The 21075-nt window shown below is 35.5% G+C and overlaps 1 protein-coding gene across 6 annotated transcripts in view; it reads left to right on the top strand.

The window, feature by feature from the left end:
- Window positions 1-21075, top strand: part of DPP6 (dipeptidyl peptidase like 6) — a 1195887-nt gene that overhangs the window by 960350 nt on the left and 214462 nt on the right. For all 6 annotated transcript variants that reach the window (XR_012482250.1, XM_074267390.1, XM_074267388.1 and 3 more), the window contains one exon: window positions 2307-2427. Coding sequence is in view for 5 of the 6 variants with exons in the window: in XM_074267390.1 (XP_074123491.1) it covers window positions 2307-2427 (121 nt within the window). In the remaining variant the exon portion in view is untranslated. The remainder of the gene's footprint in view (window positions 1-2306; window positions 2428-21075) is intronic.

The raw sequence follows: 21075 nt of genomic DNA, 5'->3' as shown, positions 1-21075 counted from the left end.
TAGGGGAAGGCTAATGGAAGCCTCTCTTCTCCTATAGTCAAGAATTGGGGACCTTGAGGGCGGTGTTTAGGATGTATGGCCATTGCACTGAATTTCTATAGTCATGATTCTCATTCTTTTTCATTGCAAAGATATTGCCCCCTCTGTTTCTTAACATGAGAGAGAGCTAGGCGACACAGTGAATAAAGAGTAATGAGGATGTTAATAAACACCCACTTCTCAGAGCTGTTGTAAGGATCAAGGAGATAATAATTGTAAAGCACTTAATACAATGCCTGGCATATAGCAAGCATCATATAAATGTTAGCTACTATTGTTGTTGTTGTATATGCAGGTCAGAATTTTTTCTTTAACTCAGAAATAGCAATTGAATCCAGTCTTTTTGGCTGTAAGGTCAGACAATGCTGTCTGCTTTTCTCTGGCTCAAAGTAAGCACCTAATGAGTTCTTGCTATTGTATTTGTTCCTTCCCTATACCAGGAAAATCACAATTCTGATTTCCATCCCAATAAAATAAAGGCTATTCTCCTATCTGACAGACTCTCTTAATTCAGCAAGTAAAAAGGTTGTAGCTAAATTATTGCCTAAAATCTGAGTGAAATGCCTAACTTCAATCAAAGTTTCCCATCATATAGATGTTTGGACACATATAGGCATAGATGAAATCTAAACTGTGCCCAATACCCCCCCTAAACAAAAGAAGATGAACCCCCCAAAAATCATCAAAACCAATATCCTTTTTTTCAGAAGCTTGCCTTTTGCTTCATTTTCCTCTTAGTCTATTAAAAAATAAAACCAGGTTAAAAGAGTGAATTTAATATTGAACAGAAGATTTTAAATCTTAGACTCTATTAATTGGTTATAATTCTTTTAGCTTAAATAGCTTAGAAAGTGTGAAACAAGTTAAAATTTCAATCATGCAGCCTACCCTTAGGCAAACTCACCCAAACAGCTACAGGAATTAAATTAGGATGTATACTTGCTTCTGGAAGCTTGCCAAGTCATTTCTGGTTGAAGTGCATACTCTTGAGAGCCTGAGAGACTTAAGCAGAAAGCCAATATTCTATATTATTTCAAGGTCCCCCCCTTATCATGAGAATGATATGGGAAAATTGCTTTCTTATATTTTCAAAAAAGATATTTGACATTTGCCCCAATATTTATACTATATAAAATACTCACCCTCTATATATTGGGAAATGTCACTGACAATATGGGTCTTTGAGTGTACAGATGGCTCATTTTGTTACTTTTCAGGGTCCTTATATCTCTGAGCTACTAGCAAGGAGGTACTATAGTAATATCCCTGAGGTAATGTTTTCAAATCTGGAAATTCAAGCATGAGTACCTGAGGTTATGTGTCCAAGTAACCCACCAATTCACTTGCTATCTAGCACAATACATAGCATGTTTGGATTAGAGTCAGGAATTGCTAAATTCAAGTCCAGAAATCACTTAGTCCAACCCCTTCATTTCAAGTATGAGGAAACTAAGACTCAGATCATAAAATGATTTCTATCACCTACTTAGCTAATGATATGATTAGGACAATAATTCAACCTTCCTGACTTTGAGTCCACTGCTTTTAATATCAGTGAAATTCATTTCAGCAGACTTTAAAATTGCCACTTTGTGCGAGACTTTGTACTTGGTGTTGAGTATACAAAGCTGATGAATGATGTGGGCTTTGTTTTTAGAGAGTTTGTTGTTCAGACATTTTTTCAGTTCTTTCTGACTCTGTGATCCCATTTGGGGTTTTCTTGGCAAAAATACTGGAGGAGTTTGTCATTTCCTTCTCCTCTTCTCTGGTTCATTTTACAGATAAAGAAACTGAGATTATCAGGATTAAGTGATTTGTCCAGGATTATTAGTAAGTATTTGAGGCTGGATTTGAACTCAGGAAGATGAGTTTCCCTGCCTCCAGTTCAGATGGTCTATCCATTACCTGCTTCTCAACAAACTCAAAGACTAATAAAAAAAGAATATGTCAACATGTATATAAATAAGAGTGGACTGATTTGCTGATTTGAGAGGATAACCAAAATTCTTAGACCAAATAGGCTCTTACAGTTGTTTCATTTAGTGTTTGTGGCCAAAATGAATTACTTAATCACCATATGGAGTTAGATTGCAATCATCATTAGAGTAAAAAATTGCAAGTAGCCCTTCAAGACATTATACAAAATCATTCTATTACTTAGCATGAGACCAAATAGCAGTATTTCAGATTGCTACAAAAAAAGTAGTCCACAATTTTGTGAGGGCCTCCCTGGTTAATTGCATTCTTTTTTTTTCTTTCCAAATTAGATATTTATCTTTGAAAATAACATCTACTACTGTGCACACGTGGGGAAACAAGCAATCCGGGTGGTCTCTACAGGGAAAGAAGGTGTCATTTACAATGGTCTCAGTGACTGGCTATATGAAGGTAAGAAATCCCAGCTCAGAGATAACAAGTGGGACTTTTCTGTAATTTGAATTTGAGCATAGTTGAAACTGCAGATTCTCAAGGCTTTGTTCAATTGAAAGGGGAATACAAGAATTTTAGGAATTTTTCAAGCTGTCACTTATATGTTGTAATAGGGACTGTTGCCTGATATGCCCCAGCGGGAGAGGAGTGTCAGACCTGATCAGCCATGTTTTCCATTGCTTTTTTTTTTCCTTGGAAATATTTTAATGAACAGACTTATTTTATTAGACCTTGATGCCTGGCAGTGCTCATTATTGCAAATGTAGACAGTTTCAACTGGAAAAAAAGTTTGATTTTCCCAGAGTACTATGAGATATCAAGGAAAGAAAATAAAAATTACAATAAAGAAAACACCTAAATAATTTCCTCTTTTAATTGCTGGCATCTTACTGGACATTTTCTGCTAGTGAATATATTTTATTTCCATTTGTGATGGGCGGACATGTGTACAGTACTATAGAATAACTATTTGTTATTTATACGTTCCTTTTAAAGTACTTGTAATCAATCATTGTGCCTCATTGGATGTTAGAAAAATGTTTATTTGAGAATATCAAAAAATCCAAAGTCCATGGTATACAGGTCAAGTATGCTTATTACCAATAACATAAATAGCTTTAGCTCTCCTCAGACTCTATGCCTACTGACAAAAATATTCATCTTGATACTAAAGTTCCCAGGAAAAGCTAAGAAGATGCTGAGGATGGTGTTAAAGCAACAGGCTTATTATTGTTATTTTATTAAGTATTAGTTCCATTCATTCAATCCATATTTAGTAAGTTATTATTTGAGCAGATACGATCCTGGGCATTAGGAGAGAGACAAAGTTGATAGAATACATGATTCTTAACTTCATAAAGCTTCTAATCTAGGAAGAAAATAAAACAGAGGCAGTGTTAACTGATAAAGAGCTGTAATACAAAACTCTGATAAATCACTTAAAGTGATAGAGAACAAAGTTCCCTGAACTATTCATGCCAAACCTCTATATCCTAATGACTTGCAGCATTTTAACTACTAAAAGGTTTTGAGGAGAATTGATTTCATGTGACTCTTTATAACCTGGCCCCTTTCTGGGCTTTTGGCCTTCTGCTCCAAACACATTGTGATATAGTGACACTGTCCTGCTCTAAATGTGACTGTCCATCTTCCACTTTTATATCTTTACATAGGCTAGCCTCCATGCCTGCAATACTCTGTGCCTTCACCTTTTCTTCCAGGTTCCCTTGATGATTCAACTGAAGTCTCACCTTCTTCAAGGGTTGTTTTTTTTTTTTTTCCCTCCTAGTCCACTACTCATGCATGTGTTTTGTATGTGCCTAGTTATGTTTACATGTTATCTCTTCCATTAATATATAACCTCCTGTAGGACAGAGACTGTTTATGACTTTCTTTATATCTCCAGAATTATCACAGGGTCTAACGTATAATAAGTGCTTAATAAATGCTGGGTGACTGACTAGTAATAAAATAAAGTGATTTTCTGACAAATATGCCAGAACTTACCCATCTAAATGTGTTACTCTTCCTTCCAAGGCATCAATATCAATAATGCTGCTTTGATTTTCTGAAGTTGCTTTAATGGGTCATTGACACTGATAAGATCATAGACCTAGAGCTAAAAAGGAAATTAAAAGTCATCAAGTTCTTGTTGTTGCTCTTGTTCAATCATTGTCTTGTGCAATTATTCATAATCCTATGGTTCTCCACACATCTCTTGAAGTCTGTCCAAGTTCATGTTCATTGGTCCATGGCTATCTATGCATCTCATCCCTTGCCATCTGCTTTTTCTTTTGCCTTCAATCTTTCCCAACATGATTCTTTTCCAGTAAGTCCCATCTTCTCATTATGTGACCAAAATTTTTAAGCTTCAGCTTCAGTACTTGACCTTCCAGTGAATAGTCTAACTTAGATATAGGAGTGGCAATCTAGAAAAATTAGGTAAAATAGGTGACATAGATTGGATTCAAGTACTCAGGTTACCTGACTACAGAGCTAGAAACATTGGATCATATTGCCCCCTGTAATAAGTATTTTCCCCGGGTTTCTTTTTGACATTTATTTTATTCTCTTTTGTTCAAAGGTGGGCTTGGTTGAGTAAGTCAATCAGTTCACCCCATCCTACTTAAAGTAATGAACTAGAATCTGTTTTGGCATCAATATTTCAACAGAATCAGAAAATCTAAGGTGCAAACTAAAAGTGAACAATACCTAGTTGAAGATTTCACAGGAAGTCTGTTCAAATAGGTAGAATGCATTGGTCATTCATGTGGGACTTTTTATAAAACTAGCAAGACAATTTAAAACAGGTGATTCAGGCATCTCATAGTGTAGGACAAAAATCTCCAGTGGAGTTCCTCAGAAGAAATCACTTGCAGATGAAGTAAAGGAAGATGCTTAACTCTTGTCCTCATCTTCCCTACCTCCTAGCCCAGACCATGTCCAGAGAAAGACCTTGTGAACTTGAAAGTTCAGAGAATTTGGACTTTATTCATGATTCTTGCAGCATCTTCAGAACATTATTGGCTGGGAGCAGTATCTTCATTGAGAGACAAAGATAAACTAGTCAGGATAAAGGAAGGGAGATTCAAGTTTCCAGAAAAAATCCAACAGAAAAGCTCCACTCTAAGGATGCCCATCAGTTTAAGAATAGCTGAATAAGTTTGCATATATGAATGTTTTGAAATATTATTGTTCTATAAGAAATGATCAGCAGGATGATTTCAGAAAGGCCTGAAGAGACTTACATGACCTGATGCTAAGTAAAGTGAATAGAACCAAAAGAACATTGTGCACAGCAACAGCAAGATTATGTTATGATCAATTCTGATGGATGTGGCTCTTTTCAGCAGCGAGGTGATTCAGGCCAATTCCAAATGTTTTGTGATGGAGAGAACCATCTACACTCAGAGAGGACTATGGATAATAACATAATATTTTCACTTTTTTGTTATTGTTTGCTTGCTTTTTGTTTTCTTTATCATTTTTCCCCTTTTGATCTGATTTTTCTTGTTCAGCATGATAATTGTGGAAATACGTATAGAAGAATTGCACGTTTAATATATATTGGATTACATGATGTCTGGGGAGGGATTAAGGGGAAGGAAGGGAGAAACAAAATTTGGAACACAAGGTTTTGCAATGGTGAATGTTGAAAATTATCTATGCATATGTTTTGGAAATAAAAAGTTTTTTTAAAAAAAAGAAAGAAAAAGAAAAGCTCCACGCTACCTAGGGGAAAAAAAAAATTTTAAGTGCCTCCATAAGTGGGATAAAGGGACTTGTGGCAAACAAAAGCTATGAGTTATTACTTTGTCATGTGTGTCCTGTAAATTTGAGTTTACTTTCCTCCCCTCTATGAAAGTCTCCTCGGTTGTGGGAAAGTATAAAATGGACTTTTGAGGGATGTTTTGTACCAACTATATCATCTTAGTAGATACCCTTTTGAAAAACTAAATATATCTTGCTTACTAATTGGCAGCAACTGATGATTATGGAAAAAGCATATCAGTGGGGGATGGCGAACAATTATACTAGAAAAATCATTCCCAATTCCTCAATACTATCTCTAGATCCTTAGTGGCACATCTCTGAAGGCCCAAGTTCTTAGTGCAGTTGGAAAGAATAGCTCCAAATTATATGCTGCATTTATATCCTATTTGTGTGAATATACCTTTCTCAATCTTTTTTCCCCTGACTATTATTTTCCATAATATTTTCTTGAATGCAAGATCTGTTTTTAATTATTTTGTCAAGAAAGAGTGTTATGCGCCAGAATCTCAGATCTGATCCTTGTATGTGATAATATTTCCACCAGGATGATAAGAGGGAATATAGATAGGTATTAAGTGTTTAAAATTAGCCAGTTTCTAGATTACCAGTCTAAAGAGCACTCCAAGGATTTGGTTGTAGTAGCTTCAATTCTTTCTAGGATTAATCTACTTTTGCTTCAAGGAAAAATCCATAAGGAGGAGATTTAAAATGGATTTTTGAGACTCTTTCACATAAAATGTAAAATTTCATTGTCATTCAAGTTAAGACTACTTTGTTTGATCTATTGAAAGGAAACTTTTCTTTGAGGTGTTTACACTGAATTGTTGACTTGATAGTCGATCCCCCTCCCCAATTTAAATCAATTGGAGCAGATATAGCTGCTTAATCTACTTAGTGTTTTTCCTGGAAATGTATAGATTAATACATAAATTATTTTATCATGGAAGCCTCAGGGAATCCTGCTGTGCTGTTGGTTTTTATAATAGAGGATAAGTTTTGCAAACATTTTCTTCAGAGACTTAACCTTTTCAATTCTGGGCCCTTTAAATTATTGTAGAAGTAAGATAAGAAAGCAAAGATCCTCAAAGCTATTACAGACAAATATGGGCTTCATGAATGTATTACTATACTGCTAGAGTATAGATTTATTTGGAAAACAAAAGTTTAAAACAGGGCCAGATTTAGCCCTTGCAGAAGCCAGAAGAGTCAATAGATATTTGAGTGTGTCATTTGAAAAGATTTGAGCTACCTCATGGCCCCTCTGGACCACTAAGTTCATTCCATAAACAAGACCTTTTCTTAACTACAAGAAAAATAGCTGCAGCTCAAAAAAACTTACTTACTCTACACTTCGGTGATAATGAGGGTAGGTAGAGCTGCATAGAGAAGACTTACAGAAGTTTTTGATGAGTCAAAGAGCCACCTGAGCTTAAATGTGGCTTCCCTTCCTAGCTATGTAGTCCTGGGCAAATCATTTAACCTTTATCTCACTCAGTTTCCTTAACTGTAAAATGAGGAAAATGATAGCACCTACTTCAGAGAGCTGTTGGGATCAACAGTGCCTGACATATATAGTATATTTTTAATTTTTAGTAAATTCAGAAATATTAAGTATTACAAACTTTCAAAAATCAAAGTTTGAAAGATTATTGTTTATTTTTAAATTATTCTTATGTTTCTTACCTTTATATTGGGCTATGTACATCACTCAAATCAGTTTTCAAATCTTGTAAAGACTTTGATCAGCTCATGCTCAGTGAATGAAAGAATTGTATTCAGAATCTAAAGAACAAAGCCTTGATGTACACATGATGGTTTTGATGTGACTTCATAAGAAAAAGTCTAACGAAGATCAAATGACCAAAAAAGACATCCCTCCTCTACCAATCCACTTGTCTGACGAAGTGTCATCAAGAAACTATAGCAACATAATCCATAAATACTGGGCCCCCAGTCTTATTGAAATTAAAATCTGAAAATGATTGTTCAGAATTCGTGGGCAGCTAGGTAGTATAACAGATAGAGCAGCTCTTGAAATCACAAAGATATCTTCATGAGTTCTGCTCTGGTATTCTGATATACACTAGCTGTGTGACCCTGGGAAAGACATTTAACCCAATTTGCCTCAGTTTCCTCATCTCTAAAGTGAACTGAAAAAAGAAAGGGCAAACCAATACAGTATTTTTGCTAAGAAAATCCAATTCAAATAACATTATGGAGACTTGGACATCACCAAAAATGACCTAACATGAACAACAATTCAAGATTCACAAAACTAAATGAATTAAAAAGAAATTTAAGTAACTGAATTTCCAAATAATGTTTTCCAAGTTGTAGCGTATTAAATCTTAAGAAGTTATTAAAGTTTTAAACTGCACTAAGACTTTTGGGACACTATATTCTTCATCATTCTTGAGATGACTTCTGCAAGTGATATACTTATGTATGTCTACCCACATTTGAGTTCCTATAAGATCCCTTACCAGAATCACATTCCCAAAGTCTCTTTTGTTTTGCCAACAATGCTAAGTTCCTCATTCTCAATGATGGATGATAAGAGAGGAGACAGAAAAGGTATTTCTCTGAGAAATTTCTCCTTTGTATCCTGAATTTGTACACAGAACGCATTTCCCAAAATCTGTTATAAAAGATGATAAAGTTCTAGACTACTTCTCTTACTTAAAGTGGTTATGCTACTGGCCTTCTCACTTCCCACTGCTTTTACATTCTCGCTGCAGGTACCCATTCAATCCTTGTACACATAGGCACAATACTGGTTTATCCCAGTTTAGTGAGGACTATAGATGTCAAAGGTAGGATCTGTAAAGATCTTAACAATCTAGAATCTTGGGCTGAACTTAGTGAGATAAAATTCAGTGGAGATAAATAAAAAAATCTTATACTTGGCCATCAAAATAACCAGTACAAGATGGGTGGATCATAGTAAGACAACAATCATTCTGAAAAAACATGGGGAAAGGATTTGATTTCTGTTTGGCTCCAGAAGAAAGAATTAGGAACACAGACACAAGTTGCAAAGAGTCAGATTTAGTCTTGACATCAGGAGATTGATGATTCAAGCTGTTTAAAAGTAGAGTGTGTTGCCTAACTAGGATGAGTATCTCATCACTGGAGCCTCAAACAGAAGCTGAGTATTTCATACAGAAGGTATGAAAGAAATAATGGAAATTCTTCTTATATGGGATGAACTATATGGTCACCAAGGTCTCTCGCAATTCAAAAATTTAGTGATTCTATGAGTGCTTGAATATTTCCTTTTAAAATCTAGTAATTGCTTTTATGAATTTAAAAAAAATTAAATTGGACTGATGATTTTAAGTATCAAGTAACCTCTGTGACACTGAGGAATGAGAAAGTGACTGAACATCTCTTGTTTCCAAGTGACATTTATTTGGGTGGATATTGATTAGCTATCTATATACATTTCTATAAACTAACAAATTAAGCAAGTAAAGGAGAAAAATAATGTTCATAATTCTTATTCAAATTGAAAAACATAATTATAGAGTATGGTGAGAACTAGTATGTTTGCTTTAGAGTCAGGAAACCTGGATTCTACTCCTAACTGTATACAGGTTTGGGGGTAAGGGAAAAAGTATTTATTAAGTACCTACTGTGTGCCAGACACTATGCTAAACACTTTCTAGATCTACAAACAACCCTAGGAGATAAATGCTATTATTATTCTCATTTTACAAATGAGAGAACTGATACAAACAAACGTCAAGTGACTTAGCCTATTCACTATATTAATATATAGCGTATAAGTGTTTCAAGCTGGGTTTGAACTCAAGTCTTCTGGACTTCAAACCAGCATTTTAACCCCTGAGCTACTTAAACTGCCCCATGGCTTTGAGCAAGTTGCTTAAAACCTCTCTGTACCTGTTTCCTCATCTATTAAAAAAGGTAGCTGAACTAGATGATCTCTGAATCCAATTTGAAATCCTGTGGTAATACAGTAACATTTATTCAGTCCCTCCATATTTTAAACATAACTTGAAGAACAATGCAGTGCTTTTAAAGTGTCTCAGCTTGCTGCAGAGAAATTTATTGGAAAAAAAATGAAGCATAAACTCAAAAGTTTCTTAGGTAATCCAAATCATCCTCAGAAAATCCTTTAAAATTCAAAGAATGTAAACACGGTGCAGAATCGATGTTTATTCTTCTTCCTAGCATACTCTAGGTAAAATTTATGATAAGTAGAGTTGTGTTTATGTGCTGTATGTCTAGGCTAAAGTACTTTTGGACACCTTGTAAAATCAAGGTCTGCAGAGTATTTATGCCTTTTGTAAGACTTAAAGTATATTATTGCTCTTTTAAATTATTCTCCAGGTTTATAGTTATTGGGTCTTTTCTTTTATGACATATTGTTAGCTATACCTATTATTTCTTTGATGCCAAGTTCTTGGCCAGGAATGCAACCTCTAATTAAACATTGTTCTTGTGCAAAAATAAAAGTCATTTTACAGCCATCTGCTTTATCAGACAGTGTCCAGGAATCCTTTGTGGTTTTAAAAGGTTGAAGGGAGTGGGAGAGACAGACTGCTTTTACTTAAATTCAGCAATATTTTGAGTTAATCAGGATTTTGTAGGTTAGCTTAGGAACCCTGATTACATTGATTCTTGGGAAAATTGCATTCCACATTCCAAACAACCTACCTATGAATCACCTCTGGAAACCTGACCTGCTTGCAAATTGGTCACAGAGGTTTCTATTTGGATGCCCATTATGACTTTTGCCATTGCTAATATAACTTACAATCCTCTTCCTTTTTACTGACACCTGGTGGGGAGAAAAAAAATGGTTTGCCCTGGAGCACCAAGCATCTTGTAACTGCAAATGATACCACAAGATCTTTTATAGAAATAAGTAGGTTTTTAAAAAAATGATATTCAGCTTCATCTCCGATTTCCAAAAGAGGATTTGAAAGTGAGTGTAATGATGAAAGTATCCATAATTCAATCAGTGTCTGGCAAAGCTTCAATGGGACAGATTGGCTGCTTCTTGGAGGTGTGATGCAGTGGGGTATCTGCTGAATCAAATAGCAATCATTTCAAGCAGTGTTCTTAATGCTTTCTTATTTAATGTAACTGAAATGAGAATTTTACCTGCCTAGACCAGACTCCAATCCCATAAAGTATTAATAATCTTGACTTGGATCACATGTAAATTTTACCTAGTAGATAGACATGAAGTAAGATTGCTTTCTAAAAGGCTCAATAGGGAGCAGTTTGGTATTAACAAGGAGATTGATGAAATGACCAAATACATTCCATTCAACCTTATTGCTTTTTCTGATTTGGTAAGATAATGCTTTGAGTCCTTTGCACATCTATCTCTATAGGAGCAACAATCTAATACAGGAATTACACATGCTGGACACATATGGCAGAATGAGGTATGCCCATTGAATTTCCAGGCTTCTGAGGTCCTCTACCATCTGACTCTGTCTTACATAGTCAACCACATCCACAGCTTCCCCTAAATGTACTTTCTACTCTAGTCCACCCAGTGTCTGCATTGTCCCCTTCTTGTGACAAGTTCATTCCAATTCAATACCTTGGCACATATTATTTGTCTTCATGATTTAAGGTGCTGACTGTTCTATAAGGGTGAGTACCTATCAAGTACTGCCCTGGAAAATTTGATTTCCGTATAGCTTTCCATCAGCTTTTCATTATCCACAGATCTCATGGTCTTCTAAATATTTACAGCACTTACTAGATATATCTCACAGTTTGATATGCACTTACTCTTGAGAGCAGGTCCCTTTGTCTCTGTATTAGGCCCTACCCCTACAACATGGATGCCCGGTAAATACTCACTGAGAGAACTTTGGATACCAAGTCGCACCATCAGGTGATTTATTTTGGAGCTCTTGATCACCAAGTTGGAGCTACATTGTTCCCTGCCTTTCTACTCATTTCCTTTTTCTTTACTATTCCCATTAATTGGGATACAAGGGAAAGAGAGTAAGATTCTAAGCTGAAGTCAATATATAATCATAGAAACTAATTTATCTCTTAGTTTAAACTTCTTTCCAGAGTTGAGAGAGGTAATAGGACAGTAGCATCATTGTTAGAAACAGCCTTCTTGCAGCTTTAACCAAGAGTTAAATTTGAGGTTCAATTGTTTTAGAAAGATATGTCTTCCTGGCTCCAGATCTGGCACTCTATCCACTGCGCCACCTGGATGTCTTCAGAGTAAAACAGTTCTAGCCTATAGACTAGTTAAAAATATCACACCACAAATAACTTTTATATAGGCTAACATGAATTTTCCTCTTTAAATATTCAGTTTTAGATCTGTACTCTAAGTGTAGATATAGATAGAGATATAGAATATCCTTGTGTCATAGCCACTTGTGAAGGAAGATGCCAATGAACTTTTCATTCATTGTGTCATCATCAGGATTCACTCAACCAGGGATAACCAAGATCCAGAGGTTGGAAAAAAAATCACAGGGAAAATTTACATAGGTAGTCAGTCAGAATAACATTTTTCTCTTGTATTAGGCAACATGTGGATATCTGCAGATGCAATCTCTGACAAACAAGTAAAGTTTCAGGAATAGAAAGGATTATTAGTAGGCAAGGAATAGAGTCCATTAGCCTATGGGCAAGATTGAGGAAATGCTAGCATCTGGTTTTAAGGACTTGGTCATGGGGATTCAAATTGAAGGACAGGACTCAGAATTCTGGAAGGATTTTGATGGTAAAGTTAAAGCAGAGTAATGCAAGATTAAATTGTCCCATTGGGACCACTTTGCATGAGGCAATCTATCAATCTTACTCTTATGTATTCAGTATTGGATAGCGTTGAAGTTAAGATTTAAAGCAGGACAAGCAGCAAGGCTTACTTAATGCCAAGAGACAGCATGAAATAGTAGAAAGAACTCAGACTCTGGTTTTAAGCACTGACATGCATGATAAGGGAGCTGACCAAAATAATCCTTATGGTAATTAGATATGAAACAGCTCAGTGGTACAGCAGAAAACATGCTACAATTGGAGTGAATATAAGTCTTGTCTCAAACATTAACAGGATGAACCTAGTCAAGTCACTTAACTGTGCCTGTCTCAGTTTCCTCAGCTATAAGACAGGGACCATGATGGCACTTATGTCCCTGGGCTGTTAAATGAGCTATTTATAAATCATTTAGTGTAGTGCCTGAAATAGATGCTTAATAAATGTTTGTTTCTTTCTTTTCTTCCTTTCTTCTTTCTTTCTAAGGAAATCTGGGAGATGGGAAGTGGCTCCTCAGACTTGTCTTAATTTGTATTTCTCTAATCAATAGTGATTTAGCACATTTTTTTCTTATGACTAGAAACAGCAGAATCTTATAAGTAGTTCATTTTGCCTTGATGTTATGGCTACCAAAAGCCGATTATGTGTGTGTGTGTACATGCATATATATGTACATGTATATATGTACATGCACATATTCATATAAACATATATGTATATATATATATTATATGTGTGTGTGTTTTATACACACAGAGGAGCTGAAAACTTCGTGGCATGTCAGACCTATCAATGAGAACATAAAAGACATAATGGTTGGTTGAGTGTTTATCTTCCCCAAGAGAGAGACTGGGAAGAGGCTTCCTTGCTTTTAATCTTCCCCTTTAATTCTGCTTCTCTCTCATTGTTTTTCTGCTACATTCTTTACTTCCTTACTAATTGCCCCCGCTGGTTGTTTTGGCATTTAATTAATGTTACATTTTATTGCATTTGCACCCTAGGGGGCATTCAAGTGGAGGGTTGCATTTTAAAAGTACCTAATAACCACTTTCTCTTAATCATCATCTGAGCATTGCACAGACTTTCAAAGTCTGTCTAAAGTCTTTGTTCTTTTGGACTCTAAAGATGATCCACATGAAATGGAGGCAAAAAAAAGCATCATGGACCAAAGATGCTATTTATTTTAAGCTTCTGTTAAAACGCCTAGGATAGCCAGCTCAGCAGAGATGGAACAATATCATGATTCTCTTTCATATAAGGTTTCTTACAAAGCATTTGCCTCTCAATAGCTTTCTATATGGCACATATGCAGTTATTATCTTGGGTGAGTAATTACCAACCCTGTAATATTATTGATAAGAGGACCCAGGACAGAAACTCCTCCACTAATGCGAATCCTTGAGTTATCTATAATTTTGAGCCTTCAGCAAGGACTGGGATCCCTGAGTGTTTAAAGAATTTGCTGATAGTGACATGGCTAGTATGTGTCAAAAACAGTTTTAATACACAGCTTCCTGATTTACTTTTTCTCTATCTCTCTTCCAGTTATATTGATCATGTTAATTAATAATTATTCCCATTTTACAGATGAAGAAACCAAGAATCAGAGAGATTTAATGACTGATCACATAGTGCCAGAATTGATGAAGTCAGGAGATGATCCCAGATCTTAAATATTAATTCAGGTCTCTTCTCCCACACTGCCTTAAATCCTCTTAATTGGTGCTGCTCTAGAGAATTGTTATAGATTTTTATGGGGGCACTTCTGGTGCATCCAAGAGGACAACAGATCATGATTTTCATTGCATAATTGAGTTCTTTTATACTCCTCCCATTCCCTCTTCATTCCACAAAAAGTCCCCACTTTGTAAAATATTCTCAATCAAATAAACTTAGGATGATGGTGACCTGGCAAAAGCAAAGCCACTGTCTACCTTCTGATCATACTCTCCTGGTACAATTAATAGCAGAAAAAGCAGAATATACTCCATTGTGATGTAAATACCCTCTTTCAAGATGATGAATTATTATTTTTTACAATTTTAAAAATTTTTTTGGCTTGTTTTGTTTTGTTTTAAATTTAATTATAGTTTTTATTTACCAGATATGTGCATGGGTAATTTTACAGCATTGACAATTGCCAGATCTTTTGTTCCAATTTTCCCCTCCTTCCCCCCACCCCCCTCTCCCATGGCAGGTTGACCAATAAGATGATGAATTATTAAGGTAGCAGGTAGGAGGAGTTCTAGAGACCATTAATAGATTTTGAAATACAGAATACAAAAGCCTGCACAGTCTACAACCAGACATAAAATGCCTTTTCCTCCTGGAAGCACTAAACAATAAGGATCAGTGTTACTGGAGTGCAAAGGTGGGGTCAGCAGCAAGCCCCTGAAACTTGTAGAAGCCTTATCTTAATTAAATCAGTCTGGACTGGCCTTCTAGTCAAAGCCAGAGGCAGCTGTGAAGGAGCAATTTGAGGGAGCTATTCTCTAGCAAATAGGTCCCTGTCTGCTTGAAATCCCACCATTTGTAATATGTTATTATTCTCTTTTCCTTACATGTTTTATTTTTTTACAAATATGTAGTATAAGTAAATTACTGGTGATAGCCAGCATATTATTATTCCTCATTTGAGCCTCACAGCAGCCCTAAGGGGAGAGTGCTACTATTGTTTTCACTCTACCACATGAGAAAATAGAGGTTGAGCAGTTAAATAAATAAATAAAGTCAGACAACTTAGTGTGTATAAAATCAGATTCAGGTCTTCCTAACACCCAGGCCATCATTCTCTATTCTACATCAAACTGCCTCTTGATAAATATCTTGAAATGAATTTAAAAAAAATTTTAAATTAGGGGCAGTTCTTTAACTTTTCCATTTGTTTGTAGACTAAAACAACCTGTCCCAAGGCACAGAAAACATGGATTTGAAAACAGTTTCTGTCTGTCACTGACTGGCTGTATGACATCAGCCATAGCACTTAGTGCTTATGGGCTTTAATTTATTCATATGTAAAATTATGCTTTGACTAGAAAATCTTCAAGTCCCTTCTAAATTTAAAATAACATAAGATCTGGTAGTTATCAAAAATATTATCTTTTATATTACAATCACTTTAGTTAACAGTTCATCTCCTACCTTAGTACCTTTATCCTGGATAAAGACTATGCTATTAATGCTCCCCCTCTTTACCTCCTTCCCAGGAAGTGCCAGCTCCCTGTTAGTGTCCTATATCCACCATCCATCCACAGGCTACTTTCTAGATATTTTGCACTTGCTTACTCAGCCACCAGGCTCTAACCTGCCTTTTTACTAAATGATTGCAACAGCATTTCATAGTCTCCCTGGCTCTTGCCCCTCCCTGCTTGTTCAAATCTAGTTGACCAAACAGCTCTCCAAGTGGCTTCCTTAAGCACAGATCAGACAGTATCACTTTCTTACTTAATAAATTTCAATGATTTCCTGAAGCCACTAGGATAAAATATATTCTTACTTTTAGTATTGAAAGTCCTTCACAATTTTCCCAATCTAACTTTCCCACCTCCTTGTTCCATTTTCCTTCCCATATTCTGCAGCCTTGCCAAATTAACCCTTGCACTATTCCTCACACATGACACTCAAATTTCCCATATGCTTGCCTTTGAACTGTCTAGTCTCTACACTTAAAATATACTGTCCATCTGTCCTGACCAATACAATCCTTCTTTTCCTTCAAAACTTAGTTCAAAATTACCTTTATATCAAGTTATCCTTGATAACCCCTTCTTGCTAACTTCTTGTGTCCTACTTTACAAACTACCTCAGCTTTCACAACTTTGAATTTTTTGGTATCTTTTTTTATTTTTTATTTTATTTATTTATTTTGCTGAGGCAATTGGGGTTAAGTAACTTCCCCAAAGTTACACAGCTAGGAAGTATTATATGTCTGAGGTCAGATTTGAACTCAGATCCTCCTGACTTCAGGGCCGGTGCTCTATCCAATGCACCACCTAGCTTCCCCCTTTTATCTTTATATTTAAAGGTGTGTAGGTTAAACACTTTGTAAACCTTAAGGCACTAGGTAAATGCTGGTTGTTGCTATATTTATATCTGTACTTATTTCTCCATTAAAATATAAACTACTTGAGTGCAGAGATGGTTTTATTTTGCACCCAGCACCATAGGGTAATCAAAAAATACTTAGGGAATAATTATTAAGGAGGTAATAAAATAACCCAAATGAAAGCTTGTATTCATATAATACTTATTTCTAAAGCTCCTGGAACTTTTGAAGAGACCTATATTCCTTATTTTTAAAGCCTAATTTCATCTTCCTAGCATCCCATTTTGAAATCTAGTTTGCAAAATTAATAGACAGAAGAACAGAAATTAAAGTAACTTATTTGTTCAAGGTCACATAGCAAGTCTGTATGGTTATTCAAATAGAACTAGCATCTGTTTTGTTTGTTTTACACACATTTTAAGAGAGAATACATATACACATAAATATTTCATTCATACTGAGACAACAGTAAGAAGAAAGAGCTGAGTTTCTAAATTTTGATCATCATAAACCCACTTTTTATGCCAAATGATTTATGGTCTAGGAAGAACGAGTGAAACCTTGCCTGTAAGAGGCTGACATAATCAATGTTTCTGGCTTCGATTCTGCTGAGACAGATTTATGAATTCTGCATGCCACCTTGTGGTCGGCATCTTTCATTTTAGAAGTTCTTTGTTTTTCTGTACAGAATTGGCAGTGGTTCCATCTGGATATTTTTCTAATTGCACAATGGGAAGAGAATCATTTCCAAACCGCATTGGATCTGATCAGGTGATGGATGACATAGAACCAAACTAAATGTATGATTCCAATTCAAGATTTGTAGTGAATACCATACAGCTGAGACAGTGAGAGTGACTGAAGCTTCTAACTTAGCCTTTTCATTTTATGGATAAAGATATCGGGACCCATAATAGTAAAATGAGCTGTCCAAGGTTCCACAGCTAGTAAGTGGCAATACATGATTTAGATTCAAAGTGGGAATCTTAGTGCTCTTAGCTAATAAGAAATACATAGGTTGTTTAGTGAACAGAACTCTGGGCCTAGGGTTGGACTTCAAATCCAGCCTCAGACATTGATGAGCTGTGTGACCCTGGACAAATCAGTTCACCTCTGTTGTTAGTCCAGTTCTTCTACTTTAAGAATGATGATCACAATGACAGCTGTCTCACAGAGTTGTGATTATCAAATAAGGTAAAATTCATTAATCATTTAGTACAATGCCTAGCATATATTAGGTACTTAATAAATATTTTTCCTTCCTTCCTCACTTGTTTCTCATAATAAAACTCAATGAATATTTTAAAGCCCCCCAAAATACTTTAAATATTTTTAATTTTTTAAATGAACTCAGACTCAGAGAAGAATATACTGAGAGTGATAAAAAACAGAAATTGGAACAACCTCTAAGAAAGAATTTTTCTAAATGGCCAAAAAAAAAAATTACAAAATGCTACAAGATATATGAAAGAACTCTAGACAGCTCAATACAGATCACTGTAATGACCAAGTTTGATCTTTACTCCCCAAGTTGAAAGATTTGAATTTTTTTCCCACTTTAACTTTAATGGCTCTAATGGGGTGGGATTGGGAAGACACAGGTATAGAATGGTGCATGCATAATTTGATGCAGCTATAATGTCAGCCATTTTTGACAGTTTCTTATTTCAAGAGAATGTTAGGGTGGAGAGAGAGATTGAAAAGGTTATATCAGGAAATATAGGTACCAATAAAACCTATACAAATACAATCCAAGAACTCAATTCCACAACCAGTTATTTGACCTTCGGGTATTTTTTTCTAAAATCATTACCTGATTTTAAGAGAATAAGTAAAATAAATTTTCTGCTGATAATATATACAATGGCTATATTTTAGTATGGCTGTGTGCTGATGATTGATGGTAAGAGAAAGGATAAGCATATATCTATGGGGGGTATATGGATGTGGGTGTGGGCTTTATGATACTCTTAGTATTCTTTATGATATCCTAAGTATCTTTAGCTTGGTAAACTGTATAATTTCTTTATTATACATTTTTTCTAAAAAAAATTATACTACTTAGGGTATCCTAGCATCTGTGAATAGAATCCTGGAAATCAACTGTCATTATCACTAGCATTTACATAGCACTTTAAAGTCTATAAAACTTTTTACCAATATGATCTCATTTTACCTTTCCAGCAACTTTGAAGTACATATTACTATTATCTCTACTCTTACCAATGAAGAAAATTGAGGCAGACTTGTCCAGGGACATGCACAATTATGTGTCCAAGGCCAGATTTGAACTTTGGACTTCTTGACTCCAGACTCATCACTGTATCCATTGTGCCCTCAGCTGTCTCTGGGCTCATCTTGCCCACCCCCATTATTTAGCACTTTCTCCAAGGTTATGTATCTAGTTAATAGAAGAGCTAGAATTAACCCACGAGCCTCAAAAATATTTATTAATTGACCACCTTCTATGTGCAAGGTACTGTCCTGTGTGTGCACAGACAAAACAGCTCCTGCCTCAAGAATTGACTGGCTGACTTCCAGTTCAGCTTTCTTGCCATTATAGTCTAATTGCTAGTCCTCTGGCTTTTAGTATTACAACCACATGAAGACAGGCCTATTGCTAGGCCCTAGTAAACAAAAGTGACTCCATATTTGACCCCGTTTGACTGACTTATGCACTGGAAAGTCCCCATATACCAGTACTGGTTTATTCAGCTTCATTTCTGCAACGAATGCTAGGATCTCCAGATCATCCTCATTTTTGCAAACTTCCTCTAATTCAGGTAAGCAATATGAGCAAACTTTCCTAATTATGTTTCCCTTGCGGGGAATAAATAGGGTTTCATCTTGGTCACCTGCTGATTGACTGCACCTAAGATTCCCCTCCCATAAATCCCTGTGAATATTCAGTTCCAAAGTCAGGTTCTAAGAGGAAACTATTGAACTGGATCTGGATTTTGGAATTAGCATAGCCCTCCCCTCACTTACTGAACTTGCACAAATTATTGAATGTTTATGAACCTCAATTTCTTCATTTCGTAGATGAACAGTTGGACTAACTTATCTCTCAAATCCTTTCCAAGCCTCAGGCTCTATGATTTTAATGCTAGTATTGTATAGTGATTTCAGTTAGTTGATTCAGTTTTATATTTATAATAAAATAGTGACATTTACATGAGCAATGTGTTATATATTTAATAAATATTTGTCAAATTGAATAGATAATATTTTAGGAAGCAGCCTTTTCTTCTCATTGTTTTCTTATTTTGTGAAGTGTTTTGTTTGGGGCTGTCAGGTATCCTGGGGTATATGAATGAAATGACAACTCTTTTGGTTATATGTAATATCTTATTAAGAAGGGGAGGAAATAGATGAGGATCTGCATGACTAGCATAGTGGCCTGAAACCTTTTTTTTCTTTTTAATCATATAGCACTATCAGTATAAAAATGTCATGCATTCATCCCTAATATATTTATTTATTTATAACTTGTATGTTATTATATTTATAATTGTGTACATATAAAACTGAAATTGAAATAAAAATTTTAAAGGATTTAAAAGGATAAAGTCAATGAAATATCTGTCTTAGAGTCAATAGGGAGGTATTGAGGTTTATCTAATAAGGGAATGAGATGGTTGGCAAAATCAGAGGCAACTTAGTAGCATAGATGCTTAGAATCAGGAAGGTCTGAATTCATATCTACTCTTGGACACTTTACTGTCACCCCGGACAAGTCATTTAGCTTATATTTGCCTCAGTTTTCTCATCTGTACAATGGTAATAACATACCACCTCACAGGATGTTCATGAGGATCAAATAAGGTAATATTTGTAAAGCACTATGTGCTTGGCACTAATATGTATTACATAAATATTAGGTAGTATTGCTATTATTTCTAAATCTCTCTGGCAGCCTTCTGGAGGATATATTGGAGTGGGGAAAGACTTGAAAAAGGGAAAACTATTAGGAAGCTCTAAGGCAAAACCAAAGCATTCCCTTTGTTCAAATTTGACATAAATGAAAGAAAAAAGGAAAGTTGTTACTGTTTAATCTTGGGAATATGAGCTTAACTTTTTTATGTGTAAAATAAGGGCAATGGGGAGGAGTAAATAATCTGTAATATGTAATTGTGATGCTATGGGAAATTAATTGAAGTGTTTGAGCTGAGGCTGAAGAGCCATTTCTCAAAGTGATGGAGAAAAAAATTATCAATTGTGTGGGTAGTTGAACTGAGTGGCTTCTAAGTTCCCTGTGATCCCCAGCAGACTGGATACATTCCCATTATGCCAGATATCAGTGCATTTCTAAGGGCAGGTAGGGCCACCATAAACCATCTATACCAGGTGTTTCCAGGTTAGCTCACACTGAAGTCATTTCTTACTTCAGTGCTTCAGTGCTCTAATTAGGATCACATTAAAGTCACAGAGAATTAATTAATAATGGAATCTTAAGGGCAATCTTGTAATTGGGAAGACTTCGGTTCAAGTATTGCCTCTGGAATCTACCAGAGCACCT

This window comes from Sminthopsis crassicaudata, chromosome 5 (assembly GCF_048593235.1).
Source record: "Sminthopsis crassicaudata isolate SCR6 chromosome 5, ASM4859323v1, whole genome shotgun sequence".
In the NCBI taxonomy this organism is placed as follows: Eukaryota; Metazoa; Chordata; class Mammalia; order Dasyuromorphia; family Dasyuridae; genus Sminthopsis; species Sminthopsis crassicaudata.
The sequence above is the reverse complement of the archived record's forward strand: the minus strand, read 5'-3'. Positions and strand labels throughout refer to the sequence as shown.